The sequence below is a fragment of the Protopterus annectens genome, chromosome 2.part0 (genome assembly GCF_019279795.1).
Source record: "Protopterus annectens isolate FY-2018-M chromosome 2.part0, PAN1.0, whole genome shotgun sequence".
In the NCBI taxonomy this organism is placed as follows: Eukaryota; Metazoa; Chordata; order Ceratodontiformes; family Protopteridae; genus Protopterus; species Protopterus annectens.
In genome coordinates, this window is record NC_056728.1 from 444,992,145 (window position 1) to 445,010,393 (window position 18,249).

The 18,249-nt window shown below is 40.8% G+C and overlaps 1 protein-coding gene across 1 annotated transcript in view; it reads left to right on the forward strand.

Moving 5' to 3' along the window:
• The window catches only part of PSAT1 (phosphoserine aminotransferase 1), a 396,801-nt gene that overhangs the window by 91,745 nt on the left and 286,807 nt on the right, over positions 1-18,249 (forward strand). The window contains exons 2-3 of the mRNA XM_044060876.1: positions 13,787-13,847; positions 13,935-14,004. Of these exons, the coding sequence (XP_043916811.1) occupies positions 13,787-13,847; positions 13,935-14,004 (131 nt within the window). The remainder of the gene's footprint in view (positions 1-13,786; positions 13,848-13,934; positions 14,005-18,249) is intronic.

Here is an 18,249-nt window from a genome sequence, read left to right on the forward strand (position 1 = left end):
CCGTGATTCATGTGTACATACACTGTATGGGGTCCTGGAGACTTCTACATTTTATTACAATAACACCACATCTATGCTTACTGCAGTACTCCAGTTCACATATTTATGTTGTGTAGCAGGTTATACCACTTCAAACTGTACATAGATTCAGGTCACATGTTTGGTTTGATTTTCCTGTGGTGAGGATTAGTTTGCTGATACCTCATTCATTTGTATTGCTATGATGGCTTAGTGGTTGACTACTGTGACTATAGTGTACAGGGTCCTGAGTTCAAGACTTGCAGCGGCAGTTTATTTGTTGTTGGGCAGAACATGGGCCGTTGGGTACAGAGTGATTAAGGCACTTTTAAGCAGTTGTATGCAGGTTTGCGTGACGGTAAGCACTGCTAACCTCCGGTTACAGTTTCTTACACTCAGCTTCTGCTTTGCTTAATCTGTGTAGGCAATGCTTACCCCCACTCAAACACACTTACACACGCTTACTAGTGCTTATATATGCTTACTACTGCTTACTTGTGCTTAAACCTGCTTACTAGTGCCTTATTCATTATGACACTGACACTTCACATGTGCATTTAATGCAGTACTCCAGTTCACATTTAAATGTTATTTAGTAGGTTACACAGCAAAAAATGTCAAAAAATGTTCATATACAGATTTCAGATAGAAAATGGAATGTGCTGCAGTGGGAATCGAACCGTAAATGCCTGCTCGTTAAGAGGATGCTCTGACCACTACACTATTGCTGTGCTGCTTCATTTGCATATATCTTCCTTGTTATCCTCTTCAGCCTTTTAAACTGCTTTAATCGTAGCTAAGCGATGGGCTGTACTCTGGGTTTTAAAAATATATATAAAAGGGTTTCTTCGTTTTATCTATATGTATGTTCTGATTTGCAGGGACGTGTTTATTCTGAGAACTCTGCTGTCAGACACGTCCCCTGCACTCGCCCACGCTCCGTGTAGGATTAGGAGGTCAGGCAGCGTGCCTTCATTAATATGCATGGTGCGCTGCCGTCTTCCTCCTACACTGCTTGCTTCCATGCAGGACTAAATTAGTCCTGCACAGAAGATTAGGAAATCTGGGGGATAGTTTTATTACCTATTTTTTTCTGTAATTATATAACTTGATCATTATTGCATGTACAGAGGGACACCATGTGGCCTAGTTTCTCCAACCTCGAATAGCATCTCTGCATAATTTCCATCTTGCTGCCAGATATAGACAGACTGTGTTCATCATGGCTGAAGGGAGAAGATGTAATATGTGGAACTTTTTGAATGGATCAGAAGTTGGTCTTTTCCACCAATCTATGGCAGATTTTTCTGGGGAAAGGTGCACATGCCCGAGGTTGGTGTATGTGTTATGTCATGTGCTGATTACATGAACACACTTAGTTATTGTCTGCCACTTGCACAGTTAGAATCTTGGTCCTGATGCACATTTGTACAAATGTTCCAGTATTTGGTGCTTAAAAGTAGATTTTCATAGGGCTGCATGGCAATTTATTAACCGGCCCAAATGTACACTGGCATTATCTGACCCACCTAAGAGAGATCTGCCTACAAGGGGGAAACATTCCAAAAGGATATTAGTGGTTGATTATTTCTCACACAAGTATCGCTGGGAGGGTCCAATGTGCAGTGCCACAACTTGGGTGCAGCACTGTCACGAGGGACTGAGAATTGTTTTCTTAAGTGTCCCTCCATCGTCAAGCCTAGACTACTGAGGGCTGGAGGTGATACCCATCCCACATTTTGGTAGATGGTAATGTGGCCCAGAATAGGTGCACCCCCTGGCATTCCCCCTTGTGGCGTATCTGGACAGCATGTAGTTGTTGGTGCATAGCGGTGGTGATATGCTTCTGGCAAAGGGTCATAGAGACATTGGTTTCTCTCAGCAGTTCACGTACTGGTTGAAGACATTGAACACATTCTAGCTACTCTTTCAGTCTGTTCCTGGAGTTGTAGATTGACTTGCCATGTTTGGATTACATCATCCGTAAGTGGGACACTTAGAACTCTGACCCATGTCCAGTCTTCTGCCTAGTACAGCAGTACAAGAAGGAGCTTGTGGTGGACATGTACTCCATTCTCTGGTAAGATGGATTTCTGTATATCTTAAACCATTTCTGTTGATCCCACACCTTGCTGCAGAGTTCTGGGGGCACAGCTAATTTCTTATCACCCCACAGTGGTTGAGAAATGTGTTTCACACTCTCGGGTGCCCTGATGGTAAAGTCTTGAAGTAGCAGCCAGCTGTACCTTTTGGCTTGATGTTAGCTGTATACTCTTATATCCTGCTAGACCTTCTGAGATATTGGAAGTGATTCAGGGTTTAAGGAATCTTTCTGGCTGGCATACCTACTCTGCCAAATGCAAAACCTGTTCTGTTTGCATAGAATAGGACCCAGGACACAGTCGGGTCAGTTTCTTTTTCAGGTTACATTGACCTGTTATAGGCAGCTGTATGACCTGAGCTTCACTGTGTATGTCCGATATTTTTGCTTGTTGTGCTCATGTCATGATGGGATTGTGGCCTAGTACTGATAGGTTATGTGGTTATTTAGAAGTTCTGCATCCTAGCCCACCATTGAACTTCTCTCCCTACCTGATATTTGAAATTCATGATTGAAAGGCTCCCCCCTCCCAAAAAAAAAATTGTGTTAGTTTTGTTTAGACCACACAAGAGGCAGCGAGTAAACTGGTAGCTACAAACAGACAAAATGATATATATATATATATATATATATATATATATATAAGGAAGGTTAATTTGTGTATATATACTTTATATATATATATATATATATATATATATATATATATATATATATATAAGGAAGGTTAATTTGTGTATTGAATTGTTGTGAACATAATAAATCATTTGTCTGTTTGTAGCTACCAGTTTACTCGCTGCCTCTGTGTGGTTTAAGTTTAAAGTTTAGTTTGTTTGTATTAGTTTTGTTTGCCCAAGACTACCATAGCTGTCTTAGACAGTGCCTTTTTGCTCTAATGGAGGACCTTCTTCAGCAGTCCATGCCCAATTGTTATCTTATTATAGGAAAAAAAACATAATTTAATTTGATTCTTCGAGAAGCTTGGAACCTACTACCAGAAAACTTTACCTGTTGAAATAGTCTGGTGCCAGAAGTAAAATTTTTCTCACTCTTCAGGTCAGTCTGCTTTGAGTGTTTTGATAGTTTTTCTCTCTTGTTTGGCCTAGACGTATTGTACTTCTTGATTAAAAAAGTCAGTTTGTTCTGCTTCTTTGGTAAACTCAACTGTAACACCTCTGTTTTTAAGTTTTTCCCTTAAAGGATACTGCACTTTAACTCTTCCAGAAAGTTGATAATAGTTTCGTGGAATTTTCATTGTATGTTAGAAAAAATAAATAAACTCATTTGAAGTGGTGTTTTCTTTTCCATTGAAATTCCTCTCATAGAAGGTGCCCTCCTTGTTTAAAACATTCCCTCCTAGCAGAAGTGTCAGGAGTAATGAGGTTGTCCATATTTGTGCGTCCTAATGTGTTTTACGCCTGTTAGAGTGGCTGTGTGTACTAGTTTTTGCCAGAGATTATATCTGGCATTGCATGTAGTCAAGATTCATTTGCAGTTTTATCTTCATACACAAGACTCAGGAATGGATTTCACATTTTATGGACTTGTGACACAACGTTGGGTCCTACATTTCTAGCAAGAAAGACTTGTAGTCAACTGTTTGTTTCTTTTTCTTCCAGACAAGTGGTAACTAAACCTCTTTCTCACTAGTTTTAAGCTTTCTTTTAGGAGTAAAGTAGTGTGGTTTGCTAACTTGTATGCTTATATGCAAATGTAAGGCATTATTGCAATTGCATGCTGATACTGTGTTTTAAAGCTAACGTTTCTCTAACAGCAATAAATGAATGAGTGAAACAGTATTTTTTCCTTTTCACTGACAAGATAGTTTGGCAGTGAGATATTTTGTGATAGCATGATTACAGCAGGGATTTCTTTTAGATGAATTTGTATATAATTTCTTTAATAAGATAGATATATTGCATAATATAAACCTGTATACAGTTTGTAGAAAGAAACAAAATGCAGTACAAAAATGTCTTGTTAAAAGAGTTCATAAGCACTATGGCCAAGCTCATTAGTGCTAAAAGAAAGTAGTTTGCCACTAAGTTCTCTGTATCGTTGTTAGTAACTTGTTCACTATGCTGTTTTCTTAAGATGTAATGGGTATTGTGACTGTTTTATTTCTTGAGGTAGTCGTCAGTTGCATTCTGTGTGTGTTTGTATTTCTAAAGGTAAAATAGTGTGTGCTACATATGATGGCTGTCTTGGCAGCAAGCCTGGACTTCTCATAGAGTTCATGCTCGTGTCTGCAAGTTTTATTTATTTATTTATTTTTTAAGTAAAAAAAAAATAATTGTGTTGTATACCCGTATAAAGGTGTATCTCATGGGTAAGTTGAGAGGCAAATCTGAGACCAAACATACATTTAAATTCACTGATCTGTCTGCTGGTGTAGGTGTTAAAAGCTGTTGAAGGACTGAAAGGCATAACCAGTTATCTTTCTAAAGCTAGAGCTTCAGTACTTCCTTATGTAGGGAGAGCAGTTTGGCTTACTTACCACGTAATAAACCTCTAAATGTTGGCAATGTGTAGTTGCTAGACAGAAGTGCTGCTTGGTATTGTTCGATATTTGCACAAACTCTTCTCTTTGATCTGCCAGCATTTGTACAAGCTGTTTCCTGCTATTTTAATGAGTTGTTGGTGTATCTGGCTTTGACTGCTAAGAGTCTGAAGAATCTTTTTGCTGGCATGGCCAGTGTTTTTGGCTATGCCTGCTGAATGCATACTTTTGTTGAAGACGAAGAGTGGCTCTGGCTTTTTGCAAAAAAGGCTTTGGTCTAGAAATTTGCTCAGTTGAAGCTGGTGATCAGAAGTTTGTATTGTAGTTGTAGCCACATGGATCATGCATTTCTCATTAGGTATCCATGGAACTGTGTTTTGTGTATCTGTAACCATCTGGTTTGGAAAAAATCTCTTAGATTCAGACAGGATTACTGCAAGTAGAAAGCCTTAATGTCAGTGGTTTCCCCTTTGCAGCAACCCATTCCAATTCATAGGCTGCCCTTATACTGAGGTTTCCACTTGTCAGACTGCATGGTAATGATACAATCTGGGGGAGTGGCTAATGCTAATTAGCCATGTGCTTTCTACCAGAAATGCCAGCGTCTTTTAATTTACATTGCAGAGTGATTCAGAGAATCGTATGGCTGTGTAAATTTCCACAAGTGGAGGAAAAATTTAACACTGTCAAAAAACTGCAGTTGCCTGTTTAGTGAAGATGTGAGGGTGAGTGGGGTGTAAGTGTATGTGCATGCCTATAGGGCAAGAATGAAGTGAGGTGTTTATTTGTGTGATGTTCATCGTGTTTCACTGTTGCAGTCTTTACAATTGGGTTATCCTGCTGGCAGGCTACTCGCAGTCGGCCTGAATTCCAAAGTCAAGGTCCGGCATCGGTTGCTGTCACCTCCTCCCCTGACGTCAGTGTGCCAGGGGGTATAAAAGATGCAGCTGACGCCATTTTCTTCAGTCTTTCTTGCAGTGCGGTGCCTGAAGCAAAACCAGTTCGCAAGTGCCGGTCGGCCGACTCCTGAGATTTTCGTGTTCGAATTTCAGATCCAAAGTCTTCATTTAAAGCTAAGTACTCCATTGGGGAAACTTTTTTCTTGCTCCAGACAGATGTCAGAAAAAGTTAATAATTGTATTTCTTGTGGGAAGCAAATACCTCATAAGGACTTCCATTCTTATGTATTCCTTGCCTAGGCCCTGATCACGACGTTGCTAATTGTCAGTTTTGTGCTAGATTTAACCAAAGCACTATTAAGCGTTGGTACGATTTTGCATTTCACTATTTTGGCAGAAGATTTAATTACATGATGTCGTCGGATAGCCATCCGACTACCGCAATTCAAAAGAAGCGCAAAGAAAAAGAAAAGGACAGGCAGCTGAGGTCCAAAACTGACAATGAGGCTTCTTCTAAGCCAGTCGCCGGTTCTCAGTGAGGTGCTTTCGCAGCCCCTGACGCCCGCTACTTTAGAGCCACAGGCCACTTCCGACTCCCACGTGGAGCCGACTAGGCCGCTGGAAACTCAAGGTATTGGAACAAACTATTCCCTCAGATAAGTCCAGAGCCGCTGAGCAGGCATTGGCTTCTGAGGGTGTATTCAGGCCTACACAGTTGTATCTTAAAAATGACTTCAGCTTCAAAGGCAAAGACTAAAGCACCTGTAAAGACAAAGAAACAAGTACAACAGCCCCATGGACAGGCCTCCATGCCTAAAAAACAGATGCTCAAAATGGCTGAAGACCTAATTACTTTGATCAGGGGTTCCCATCCCCCTCCTGATAAGAGGCCTAGGCAAGAGACAGAATATGAGTCTTCAGATCAGGTTTCCTTTCTTCTGATTCCTCTTCTGATCAGGAATACTCTCTTCCTCCCTATGAGGATTCTGATGCTGAAGAATCTATCCCTTCAGCCTCTCCTCCTGAGGATTATTCTTTTGGGGAGAAACTCTGCATACCACGAGGGAGCATTTCCACTGGGAGAGCCAAGATTATTCAGAATCTAAGAAAAGGCTCAGAGACTTCCTTTTACTACCTCAGCACAGGCCCCTTGATATTCCACTTATGTTAGACATTGTAGATGATATATTTTCAGGGTCCAGTCTGACTCCTGACTCTTTACCTCCAGCTCCTGTTAAGCCAGACAGATACTATAGGGTTCCTGATTCACATGTGCAGAAAACAAAAAAATGCAGGATTTATTGCATGCAGCTGAACAAGTGGGAAAGCATACTTTGCAATGTGGTTTTGATTCTCTGGAGGCCTCCTGCAGGGCGTTCTGTCATTAGGAGGCATGTTTGGTTAAAGGAACAGAATCTGCCTGATCATGTTAAAGCAAAATTATTAGATGCTCCATTACAGCATGATACCTTGTTTGGTGTTAAAGTAGAAGAGGTGTTGAAGAAAATGGAGGACATAGCTAAATCTATGCAAACAGTCAAGGATTTCTTACAGGTACAGCCTCCTAGATTTAGCAGGCACTGGCCTACAAAGAATTGGTCCTTTCCAGTGCCAGACAGACCACAAAGAGGCAGATACAGACACCCTAGAGGCAGATCCCAGCCCCGAGGCTCATACAGGTCTAAACAATGGGGTACTTCTACCTCCAAAAGCGGAGAAGACAAATCACAGCCATACAGGAAACAGTCCCAATGATTTCCCCCTGCCTTTATCTTCTGGCAGCACCTTTGGGAAAACTAGCACTTTTTTCTCAAAATTGGCACGTAATAACCCAGGACAAATGGGTCTTGGATATAGTGTCACAAGGCTACAGGTTTCACTTTCACACCCTGCCAAGGGCAAACGGTTTGCCAGACCTGCCAAAAAATCAATGGGCAGAGGCACAAAAGCAAGTGTCATCCCTCATGGACATGAGGGCCATTCAGCAAGTACCACAGCAAGAGCAGGGGCAAGGATTTTACTCGAGACTGGTCTTGGTGCCCAGAAAGGACAAAGCCTGGAGACCAATACTGGACCTATCTATTCTAAACACATATCTGTATATTCCAAGATTCAGAACGTTGACTCTGCAGCAGCTTCTGCCCATGCTGGGCAAGAAGGCTTGGCTTGTGACTTTAGACCTAAAAGAGGCATACCTGCATGTCCCAATCAGACAGTCATGCAGAAGATACCTCAGATTCATAGCTGGCTCAATGCACTACCAATTCTCTGCACTGCCCTTTGGCTTATCTACTGCGCCCAGGGTCTTCACAAAATGCCTGGCTCCAGTAATTGCATTTTGCAGACAAAGAGGAATACAAATTTATCCTTACTTGGACGACTGCCTTATTCAAGCAGAGAACAAGGACATTCTACTACAGCATCTGGTGTTTGTAAAAAGATTACTAACATGCCTAGGGTACACAGTAAACGAAAATAAATCAAAACTAGTACCCTCACAAGAGATAATATTCCTGGGTGCAAGCTTAAATACAACTGCCCAGATGGCTTATCTCACGCCAGACAAACAAAGGCAACTGACTACTTATTTCAAAATGTTGGCAACAAAGACCCAGTTATCTGCAAGAAAAATTCTGCAGGCTTTGGGCTTCATGGCATCCTGCATTCTGCTAATTCCATATGCAAGACTGTATATGAGGAAACTTCAATGGTATCTAAAAAGTGTTTGGACTCAACATTGCCACAACCTGGAAACAATAATTACCCTCATTCCCTGCCTGCAACAGGAGTTTAGATGGTGGGCACAGGCCTGTCACAACAACAAGGGGCAGCCATTCGCTTTACCCACAGCCAGGCAGACACTAACAACATATGCATCAGATTATGCCTGGAGGGCCCACATGGCAGGAAGATGTATTCAGGGCATATGGCCCGCAAGCCAAATGCATCTGCATATCAACCAAAAAGAGATACTAGCTGTTCAGAATGCCCTGACAGCCTTCAAGGATCTACTTCATCCGGGACAACTACTGATAAAGATGGACAATACTACAGTCAGGTGGTACATAAACAAGCAGGGAGGCACTCATTCCTACCCCCTATGCAGACTAGCCATGACTTTTTGGGACACAGCATTGACTTACCAAGTACATCTGCAGGCACAATTCCTGCCAGGAAAGATAAATACTCTGGCAGACGAACTAAGCAGAAACCTCATGGATCCCCACGAGTGGAAATTGAATCCGCAAGTCTTCAACATGATGACAAGGAATTGGGGATGCTCAGACATAGCTCTATTTGCCTCCCCTAACAACTGCCAACTGCAGAGATTCTGCACAAGGACTTATCACAAGCAAGCATGGAAAGTGGATGCTCTATCTTTCAGCTGGAAAAACCTAACAGTATATGCCTTTCCTCCACTACCTCTCCTCCCCAAGGTACATCTAAAAGTCAGACAAGAGAATCCAAAAATGATACTGATTGCCCCAGACTGGCCCCGCCAGCACTGGTACCCAATCCTAAGGAACTTGTCTCAATACCCAGCCTGGACATTACCTCAAATTCCTCACTTACTGTCCCAACACAACAATCAGATCCTGCACAGCCAACTCAAGACCTTAAATCTGGCAGCATGGCGGATAATGTAGTCCTTCAAAACACACCTCTCTCTAAATGGATGGATGTTATTTTGGAGGTCAGGAGGCCTAGTACCAGAAAATCTTATGCTGAAAAATGGAAGAGAGTCTGTGCTTGGAACCAGGCACAAGGGATTGACATGACTGTATCAAATATTCCTCAGATTTTGCAATATTTAACTGAGATGCTGGACAAAGACCTATCCTTTTCATCAATTAAGATTCATGCCTCTGCCATTTCAGCTCATTACAATACAGAGCCACCTATTTTTTTTCTCATCCTTTATTAAGGCAGTACCTCAGAGGAGCCAAAAACTTAAGGCCTCCAAGGAGATCACCAATACCTGCATGGGACCTCAATTATGTCTTGGAAAAACTCACCCTGCCTCCTTTTGAGACAGCTGCTACAGCTGATATAAAATTTTTATCATGGAAAACAGCTCTGCTCCTAGCAATAGCTTCTGCAAGACAAGTCTCAGAGCTACAGGCACTCATGGCTGTGGAACCTTTTATCATTTTCCATCCAGATAGGGTTTCTCTGAGGACAAACCCGACATTTATGCCTAAGGTAATGTCCAGTGTGGCCCTTAACCAAACTATTCATTTGCCTACCTTTTACCCAAACCCACAGAATAAGGGTGAGAGACTTCTGCATTCTTTGGACATACACAGACAGCTGCGCTTCTACTTGGACAGAACCAAAGCTTTCAGAAAGACTGAGCGATTACTAGTGGCATATGCTGCAGGATCACAAAGAAAGGCTATCTCAAAGCAGACTATTTCAAAGTGGATAGGCCATTGCATTAGTTTCTGCTATTCACAACATGGCAAATTAGTGCCTAAGGGCATTAGGCCACATTCAACCAGAGCAGCAGCCACTTCAGCAGCCTTCCTCAGAGGAGTACCAACCAAAGACATTTTAGCGGCTGCAACTTGGAGTTCAGTGCACACTTTTACAAAGCACTATCACTTACCACTGTACTCTAAATCCAGGGCAGGCTTTGCCACTGCAGTTCTGCAGAAACACGATGAACATAGTACAGTTGTGTACTTACCATAAATGTAGATGTTCGAGTGTATTCACTGTTGCAATCCAGGTTACCCTCCCACCATCCCCCTTGTCTTTGCTGGAACTTATCTGTACTTCTCTATTCTATACAACCTATGTGGTGTATTTGCTTGTAGATGAAGGAAAAAATTACCTTTGCTGCATGCATGCTTTATTGACATATTTTTAGCCTACCCTTTTGGGGGCATCTGACATCTGGGGCAAGAAAAACTGAAGAAAATGGCGTCGGCTGCATCTTTTATACCCCTGGCACACTGACGTCAGGGAGGAGGCGACAGCAACCGATGCCAGACCTAGACTTTGGAATTCAGGCCGACTGCGGGTAGCCTGCCAGCAGGATAACCCAATTGTAATGACTGCAACAGTGAATACACTCAAACATCTACATTTATGGTAAGTACACAACTGTACTTTTGTGTGTGTGTGTGTGTGTGTGTGTGTGTGTGTGTGTGTGTGTGTGTGCACACGAGAGAATTTCTCTTTCTGGCTGTTCAAAATAGGAGGGGGCTATTAAGGGAAGTGAGTTGATGTGTGTACCTGTGTGTGAATTGTTGAGTGTGTCTATAAGTTTGATTTTGAGTGTATGAGATTTTGTGTGTGTGTGTGTGTGTGTGTGTGTGTGTGTGTGTGTGTGTGTGTGTGTGTGTGTGTATAGTGTGCAATGTGTTGTGGTTGAGTTAAGTATACAGACTAATAAGCCTAGTATTCAGAGTAGGAGTTTGGAATGTAACTGGCTGCGAATGTACATGTGCATCTTGACCACGGTCAGTGCACTAATGTACAGGGAGGTTCACACTGTACAGGCCTGGCATATTTTTATACACACTTGTTTTGTATTGTTTTGGCTTGAGAGAGGCACCTTCACTGGGATCCCACCTTCACTGGGATCCCATACTAAGGATGACAGTAATTTGTTGCATACATTATTTCATTAGATGACAAGGTAGATGGTCCAAATGCTATTTCAGTCATACTTAACAAAAGGTGAATTATTGTAAACAGTTGGGGCCATGGCCTCAAAGAACCAATTAGAATCTTTTCCTTGCAGTTTGTCCTTTTAAGGGACAATGATTGATATCTCACAAAGCTACAGACATCTTAACTTCCTTGCTCAAGAATTCTGGACAAAGCTGAAAAATTGTCAGAAAAAGGCCCTAAATGAAGGACAATTTTTAAGTATTAATCTAATTCACTTACAAAACCTTTTGTATTTTTTTTATCAGCATGCATTTTTTTTTAGTAAATATGAACGTATGTGTAGCATTATTGATTGTTCATAGGCATTATATTTAGCCTTATCTTTTGTCCATGGTCCAGGTCATGGCTGACAAGGATCAAAGCTACAACAGTTTGCTAACCCAGTTAACAGTAAAAATAGTTCCCCAGTAATCTTTGCTGAAGGGGCCAAAGTGGGCTGCAGGTGTGTGATTTGACAGTGGAGTTGTGCTTTATTAGCTGTTATTAACTGCCTGAATTTTTTTAACTATATAATGCATTGAAGTATAACTTTCCACCATAACCGTAGTCTTTCCAAGATTCATCAAACAATGTAAGTCTGCTTTGTTATCTTTTCTTTGCATAGAAGGATATTTTCATATCACATTTCCCCACAAGCTATTTGAAGGTACTGAGTATTGATTTTTAATTAAACATTAATTTAAGTACTCAACAACTTTCTTTGATTTTCCAGTTTTGGGAAAGTTCGTGCTTGCTTTTGTTTAGAAAAATGTGTCTATATTCCTATGTTATCCATTTCCATTTTAAGAAATTGTTCTGTCTGTTGCTGGCTTTGCTGTGGACACATACTTGGAAACCTTTAAAAGTGAATGTCACTATGTACTGATCTGTTGACTACTCTGGAGAAAAGTTCACATTACTTGCATTTACTGTTAGAAGACTCGTGGCATGCTTTTTTTGTTTTCCTAAAAAATTAATTGGATTGAGTAGGCGGGCCTTTTTTGCCCTAAAAAAGGCCAACTCTAACGGAGGTATAGTACAGACACTTTTCCTCTTTGCTCGTCATTTTGCAGCTACTCCCATCTTTAGTGAATTTCCTGGGGGGGTGTAGGTATAGCAGTACAGTGGATCTGTGTGTGTGTGTGTGTGTGTGTGTGTGTGTGTGTGTTCTGATGGACAAAACGTGGATGGAGGAAATAGATGACTTCACTGGTTATGCAGCCACGTCCTGATAAATTATTGTATATTATCCATAGTAAACATACTGCTCTCTCCTTCCATTTTACAACTGATATGTCTCAGTACATGATTTTCATCTGCTGTGACTGTTGCTAGGTATAGCCCCAAGTCTTTGAATTATCTACCAGCTTATTTGGATACATTTATGCCACTGTCCTGCTGTGTATTCACAGCTGAAGTTGGAAGGAACATGTTGGACTTCATTGACTCGCCATCTGTAGTACTGAACATGTAGGAACATGTGGAACTACAAGGATGAAATGAGTATCTTTTTTCCAGCATGTTTACAGTGTGTGTGTGTATACTTGGGCTTGTTTGCACATACATCCAGTATATTAGTTACGTGACCTAATTTCTTAATGATTCCCCGTTTCCGTTAATGAGCAAAGTACGTTGCATTAGTTACGTGACCTAATTTCTTAATGATTCCCCCGTTTCCGTTAATGAGCAAAGTACGTTGCATTTAACAGTTATTGATAAATGATTGTGTCATATTTGAAATTGTCAGCCTTCTTTTTTAAAGCCCATGATCCCTCTACTCTATTGAAGTTATACAGTGTAGGACCTTTCCATATCATTGAACAAAACTGGACCTCTTATACTAGCGTAAGGTCTGATAACTATGAACACAAAATAGCATGAGTCCTCTGATTTGAGCTGTCTGGCAGAGGATTAAGGAGCTACTAATGAGCTCTTTCCTGTGGTCCAGTGATGGAGAGTTTATAATTTCCTCAGCCACCATTGTCTAACTGTGACTCTGAGCAAGCCACTTAATCAGTCCCGGGCTGAGTCTGAAAAAGGTCCATGGAGATCCGCGCTGTACCCAGAAAACAAAGATAAATAAGTAAAGACGTTGGATTTTTGAGAAATGTATTAAAAATCAAACCATTTGAAACCAACTTACTGTGACTTTGTAAGAAGAACTGAGGAGTAAGATGAGCTGTAATTTATTAGGGAACATAAAGGGAGGAGGGGACCAGCCATGTGTAGATTTGTTGCAGTGGCATAGGCAGGTAATACTGCAATTGGGTGTCTTACCAGCTGTCTTTGCAGAAGTACTACGTGTCCTAGTAGTTATGTTTTCTGCCCTGCATTGTAGAATCTTTTTCTCGTGTTAATTGTGTTTTATGCTTGCATTGTTTGATTATAGGCAGCAGCCTATGTGATTGGCTTTAAACATTCATTTAATGTAGACATTCTTGCATTTGATTTATCAGTTTGAGTCCACAGATGTACTTAATTTTTCAACCTCCTTATTACATTAAAAAGGATAAATATGGTTACTTAGTGACTGTGTTATATTTTCTAGACTTGTGGGAGTCTGTAGTTGTACTTAAAAATCCATTGTCTTTTTCTTTTTATTTCTAGGTGCTGTTAAAAGCACAAGAAGAACTAATAAACTACAATGGAACTGGAATCAGTGTTCTTGGTGAGGTGAATGTACTTTTTCATTGCTGCCCCCAGTCTTTGTTTTCGCCCCTGTAACTTAAACCCATATTTTTTCTCTAACAAACAGAAATGAGTCACAGGTCATCAGATTTCACAAAGATAATGGACAAAACAGAAAACTTGCTGCGTGAACTGCTGTAAGTAATTTTAACATTTGTATGTCCAAGAAAGTTACCTCCACCCCCTTTTTATAAGTGCCTTTTAAGGAACATGTCTTTCTTTCGTATAATTTATTTTATACTTATTAGCTATGTAGGTGAAATGGTCTGAACCTTTTTCAGGCATGACCCAGGCTTTACTAGATGCAACATCAAACGTGCATTTCATGTGAAGTAAACCGATGTACAGAAAGAAAAATAGTAACGTTACATATACATAATCTTTGAGTTTTCTGCGTAACATTATATAAAAATCTTCTAAATTAATTGAAACAATACCTGCAGGCTGGCACAGCAAAGCCAAATATGCCATATTTAGTGCTATTTCGACCTCCTCTTTATCAACAAATTTAATAAATATTAAAGAATTTAGTGTTGGTAAGGTATGCTAGGCTATGTTATGAGAAAAAGATTTATATCTAGAAAATTTTCAGCTTGTTTTACTTGCAGGCTTAGATTTTGTTATATGGTTCATTTCGCAACAAAATAATTGTATTGGCAAGGGAAATTTAAGTACCTGTTAAACTGCTAACTCTGTTACAGTAATTTATGCTGTTTGTCTAAAGTACGTCCTCCTTAGGTTATATTTATTAACCACTAGAATAAGAACTAGAAAACTCCAAAAACCGTAACACCAAGGGCAAAATTCAATCCGTGCATTTATTCTGGTACTTCGGCATTTCGCCTTCAATGGAATATTGAAACATCATAAATCTCTCTCATTTATACTTCAAATGTTAATTGAAGTCAATTAATCAATTTATCTTTCACTAAATTAGTGTACACACTTAAAGAAACCTAAATCCCAAGCCACACATAAAATAAAATAAAAAATATAGGTGAGTTCTCTTCACTCAAAGTGAATACAAATAAAGATATTTAAGAACAACAAAAAAAACGTGAAAAAGCACTCGAACAGAACCAATAACAGGAAAAAAGTGCTTTGGGCTGATGGAAAGAACAAAAGCTGTTTTTTTAAAAAACTCATGATATGATATGAAAGTCTTTTAGGTTTTATGTAGTAATTTTATAGTTAGATAGTCTATTATTTGGTAAGAATTTGTTGTATTTTATTATATATATATATATTGATTAATATTTATGAGTCCAGTGAGATCACCTTATTCAGTATTCAGTACTTTGTAATATACTTTGTAATTTTATTGGTTAGTGTAACCTGGCTGAGCTATTTAAGTAGTGACTGTGTTAATTAATGGATTATCTGATGAAGTCCAAGTAGTGGATTAAATGAGTTAATGGTGTTTTCTGTGTTGTGCTACCGAATAAAGCTGAGTTTTTTAAAAAAACAGCTGTTGTTCTTTCCATCAGCCCAAAGCACTTTTTTCCTGATATTTAAGAACAACCTATATTTTTCTCATGAACATTCAACAATTTTAAATATTGTTACATAATTTATTATACATCTTTAAATGTAAATTTCAAATAAAATCCCTATAATAACACTCGTATTATTTCATCTAAACTTTGTATATTCAAACACGTTCATGTATTTGAAACCAATATGCATATAAACTTACAAAGTCCAATTGCTGTCAATATTCATACCTCTAAGTTGCAGTGTTCTAAAATTTATAATCATTCTACATTCATGTTTATTTAATTAATCCATAAAACTTCCCCATGCTCCAAAAGTGGACGTGCCAGTACACTAGAAAACAAACTCCCTTTGAGATCCCCCATGAGTGGAAACAAAATGCTCTGCCACAGGGCTAAGGCAATTCTGCTTCCTTATATCCCCCAAGTGTTTCATCACCCTAACTTTTACTTTCCTACTTTGATTGCCCTATGTACCATTTCATCTTCTCACAGCCACAACCTGTGATATAAATGCAGCAATTGGCTCATGTACACAGACAACCCTCTCCTCCTACCACCCAACACTACAAACTGTGAGAGATGCACTTGTATAGCCAAACTGGAAGCAAAGCTCTCTTCACCCAAGACTGGACTAGACAGTCAAGAGGAGAAGGTAAACACTTGCACCACACCACACCACACCACACTCAGCACATAGTCCCTCAAAACTTACACCACCAAAACACACACACAGAAACACAAAACACACACCTACATTCACGGAGGCTCTCGGTAGAAACCTGCCCAAGCAACAGGGACCTCTAAAGCAGAAACACAAGCAACCTCCACCCCCCAACACAACCTAAATGACGCGTAGCCCACAAACTCAGTGTACCACTCAACCACAGCCCATAAGGCATAACAACGTACCAAACACTCTAGTCATAGGTGACTCTATAGTCAGGCACACTGATGTTCCACTCACCAGGCTAAACAAGGAGAAAGTTACTGTCAGCTGCCTTTCGGGTGCCCGGATCCGCCACATAACGCATGCACTCAGGTCACTCCACAACAAGTACAAATATGACTCTGTCATTGTCCATGTTGGTGTGAATGACCTGAGACGTACCTCCCTGGACTACATGAAAAAGGACATGGGGGAGCTGTCCGTTCTTGTAGCCCAGGCAGGTATGACCCTAGCCCTGAGTAGCATCCTGCCATCACCCAGAATGATACCACAGTACAAGGACAAAATGATTGACTTCAACAATTGGCTAAGCTTCTGGTGTCATTCTAAGGGGATCCAGTATCTGTCTGCCTGGGATGACATGATCCACAAACCACAATGCTTTGCCAGAGATGGCCTGCACCTGTCGCCACTGGGATTCCGGATACTGGCTAAGGCTCTAGCCACCCCTGTAGTGCCTTTTTTAGGCAAGGTTCAAATGACAAATTCACCACCGTAACAGGTACAAGTAAGAAGAATCTGAGGGTATTGCTACTCAATGCTAGAAGTCTAAACCTCAAAATGCACGCACTCGAGGCACTCCTTAAAATGGAGAACATCGACATCTGTGCAGTGACAGAGACCCGATTCAAGGCTCCAGAGAGTACCCCCTGCATTACCAGGCTATAATTCATACCACACCTTTCGGCCACCTAACCTGGACCGAAACACTAAAGGTGGAGGCGTGTCCATATTCATTAAGGATATCCACACCTCCAGGCTAGTTGCTCGGCATAATGCATCCGAGATTATCCAAGTGCAACTAACTCTGGGCAAGACCGCACTCCAAATTGTAACTTGCTACAGATCCCCCCACCATGCCCCAGGATTCCCACTCTTCATTTCTTGATACACTGGAAAATATTAGGGTACAACCTAACACCCTAATAATGGGCGATTTCAACTACCCCACCATTAACTGGGAAAACTACTCATGTACCATCTCTTGTGCTCAATGTTTTCTGGAATTCATAAATTCCAATGCCTTGGATCAACTTATCCACACCCCCACCAGGGGCAGCAATATCCTAGACCTGGTTATTACCAACATGGGCAACACCAGAGGTCAATTCCTCGTTAGTCAGATCCGACCACAAGCTAATCACCCTAGACATCCACATCCCTCCCCCATTAGGGAAACCACCGTAAAAAATTTCTCCAAAGCCAACTTCACGCTTCTTAAGACAGAAGTGGCAAACTTCACAACACCCATGCTGACAGACAATAGAGGTATGACTGCTGAATCCTACACAAATGCACTTTATAAGCACTTAACACGAGTGCATGGATCGTGCAATCCCTAACAGAACCAAGATGCTGTCCTCCAAAAAAAGGAAGCCAATCTGTTGATACCCTGCCATAAACAAACTCTACAACAGAAGAAAGAAACTGTTGCAGAAAAGAGAAAAATCCCATGATTGGAGAAACTCCCTGGTCGGCCTCAGTAAGAAGCTGAGAGCCCTCATAAAATCCTCCAAAGTTAGTTACGAAAACAAAATCGCCACTGCCTCTAAAGACAACCACAAAGCATTCTATAGCTATGTCAAGAATCTCAATGGCAACACTCAGATCTGCTCTTGAGTTACAGCACAATGGCACTAAATATACAGAACCAACTGATATTGCCAACATCCTGGCAGATAGGTTCAGTGTTACCTTTACCCCCCTCTCATCCCCTAAAGGGCCCATCTCTCTATACCGGAAGAATGCAAAGTTCCTGTAATCATGGCTGCACAGGTAAAAGAACACGCACTCTCCAAAGCCAAGAACACAGCATCCATGGGACCTGACAACATCCCAGGCTGTGTTCTACATGAACTACAGAACAAACTGGCACCCCACCTAAGTACCATGTTCAATCATAGCCTCACCTCGGCTATGTACCCACTGAATGGTGCACA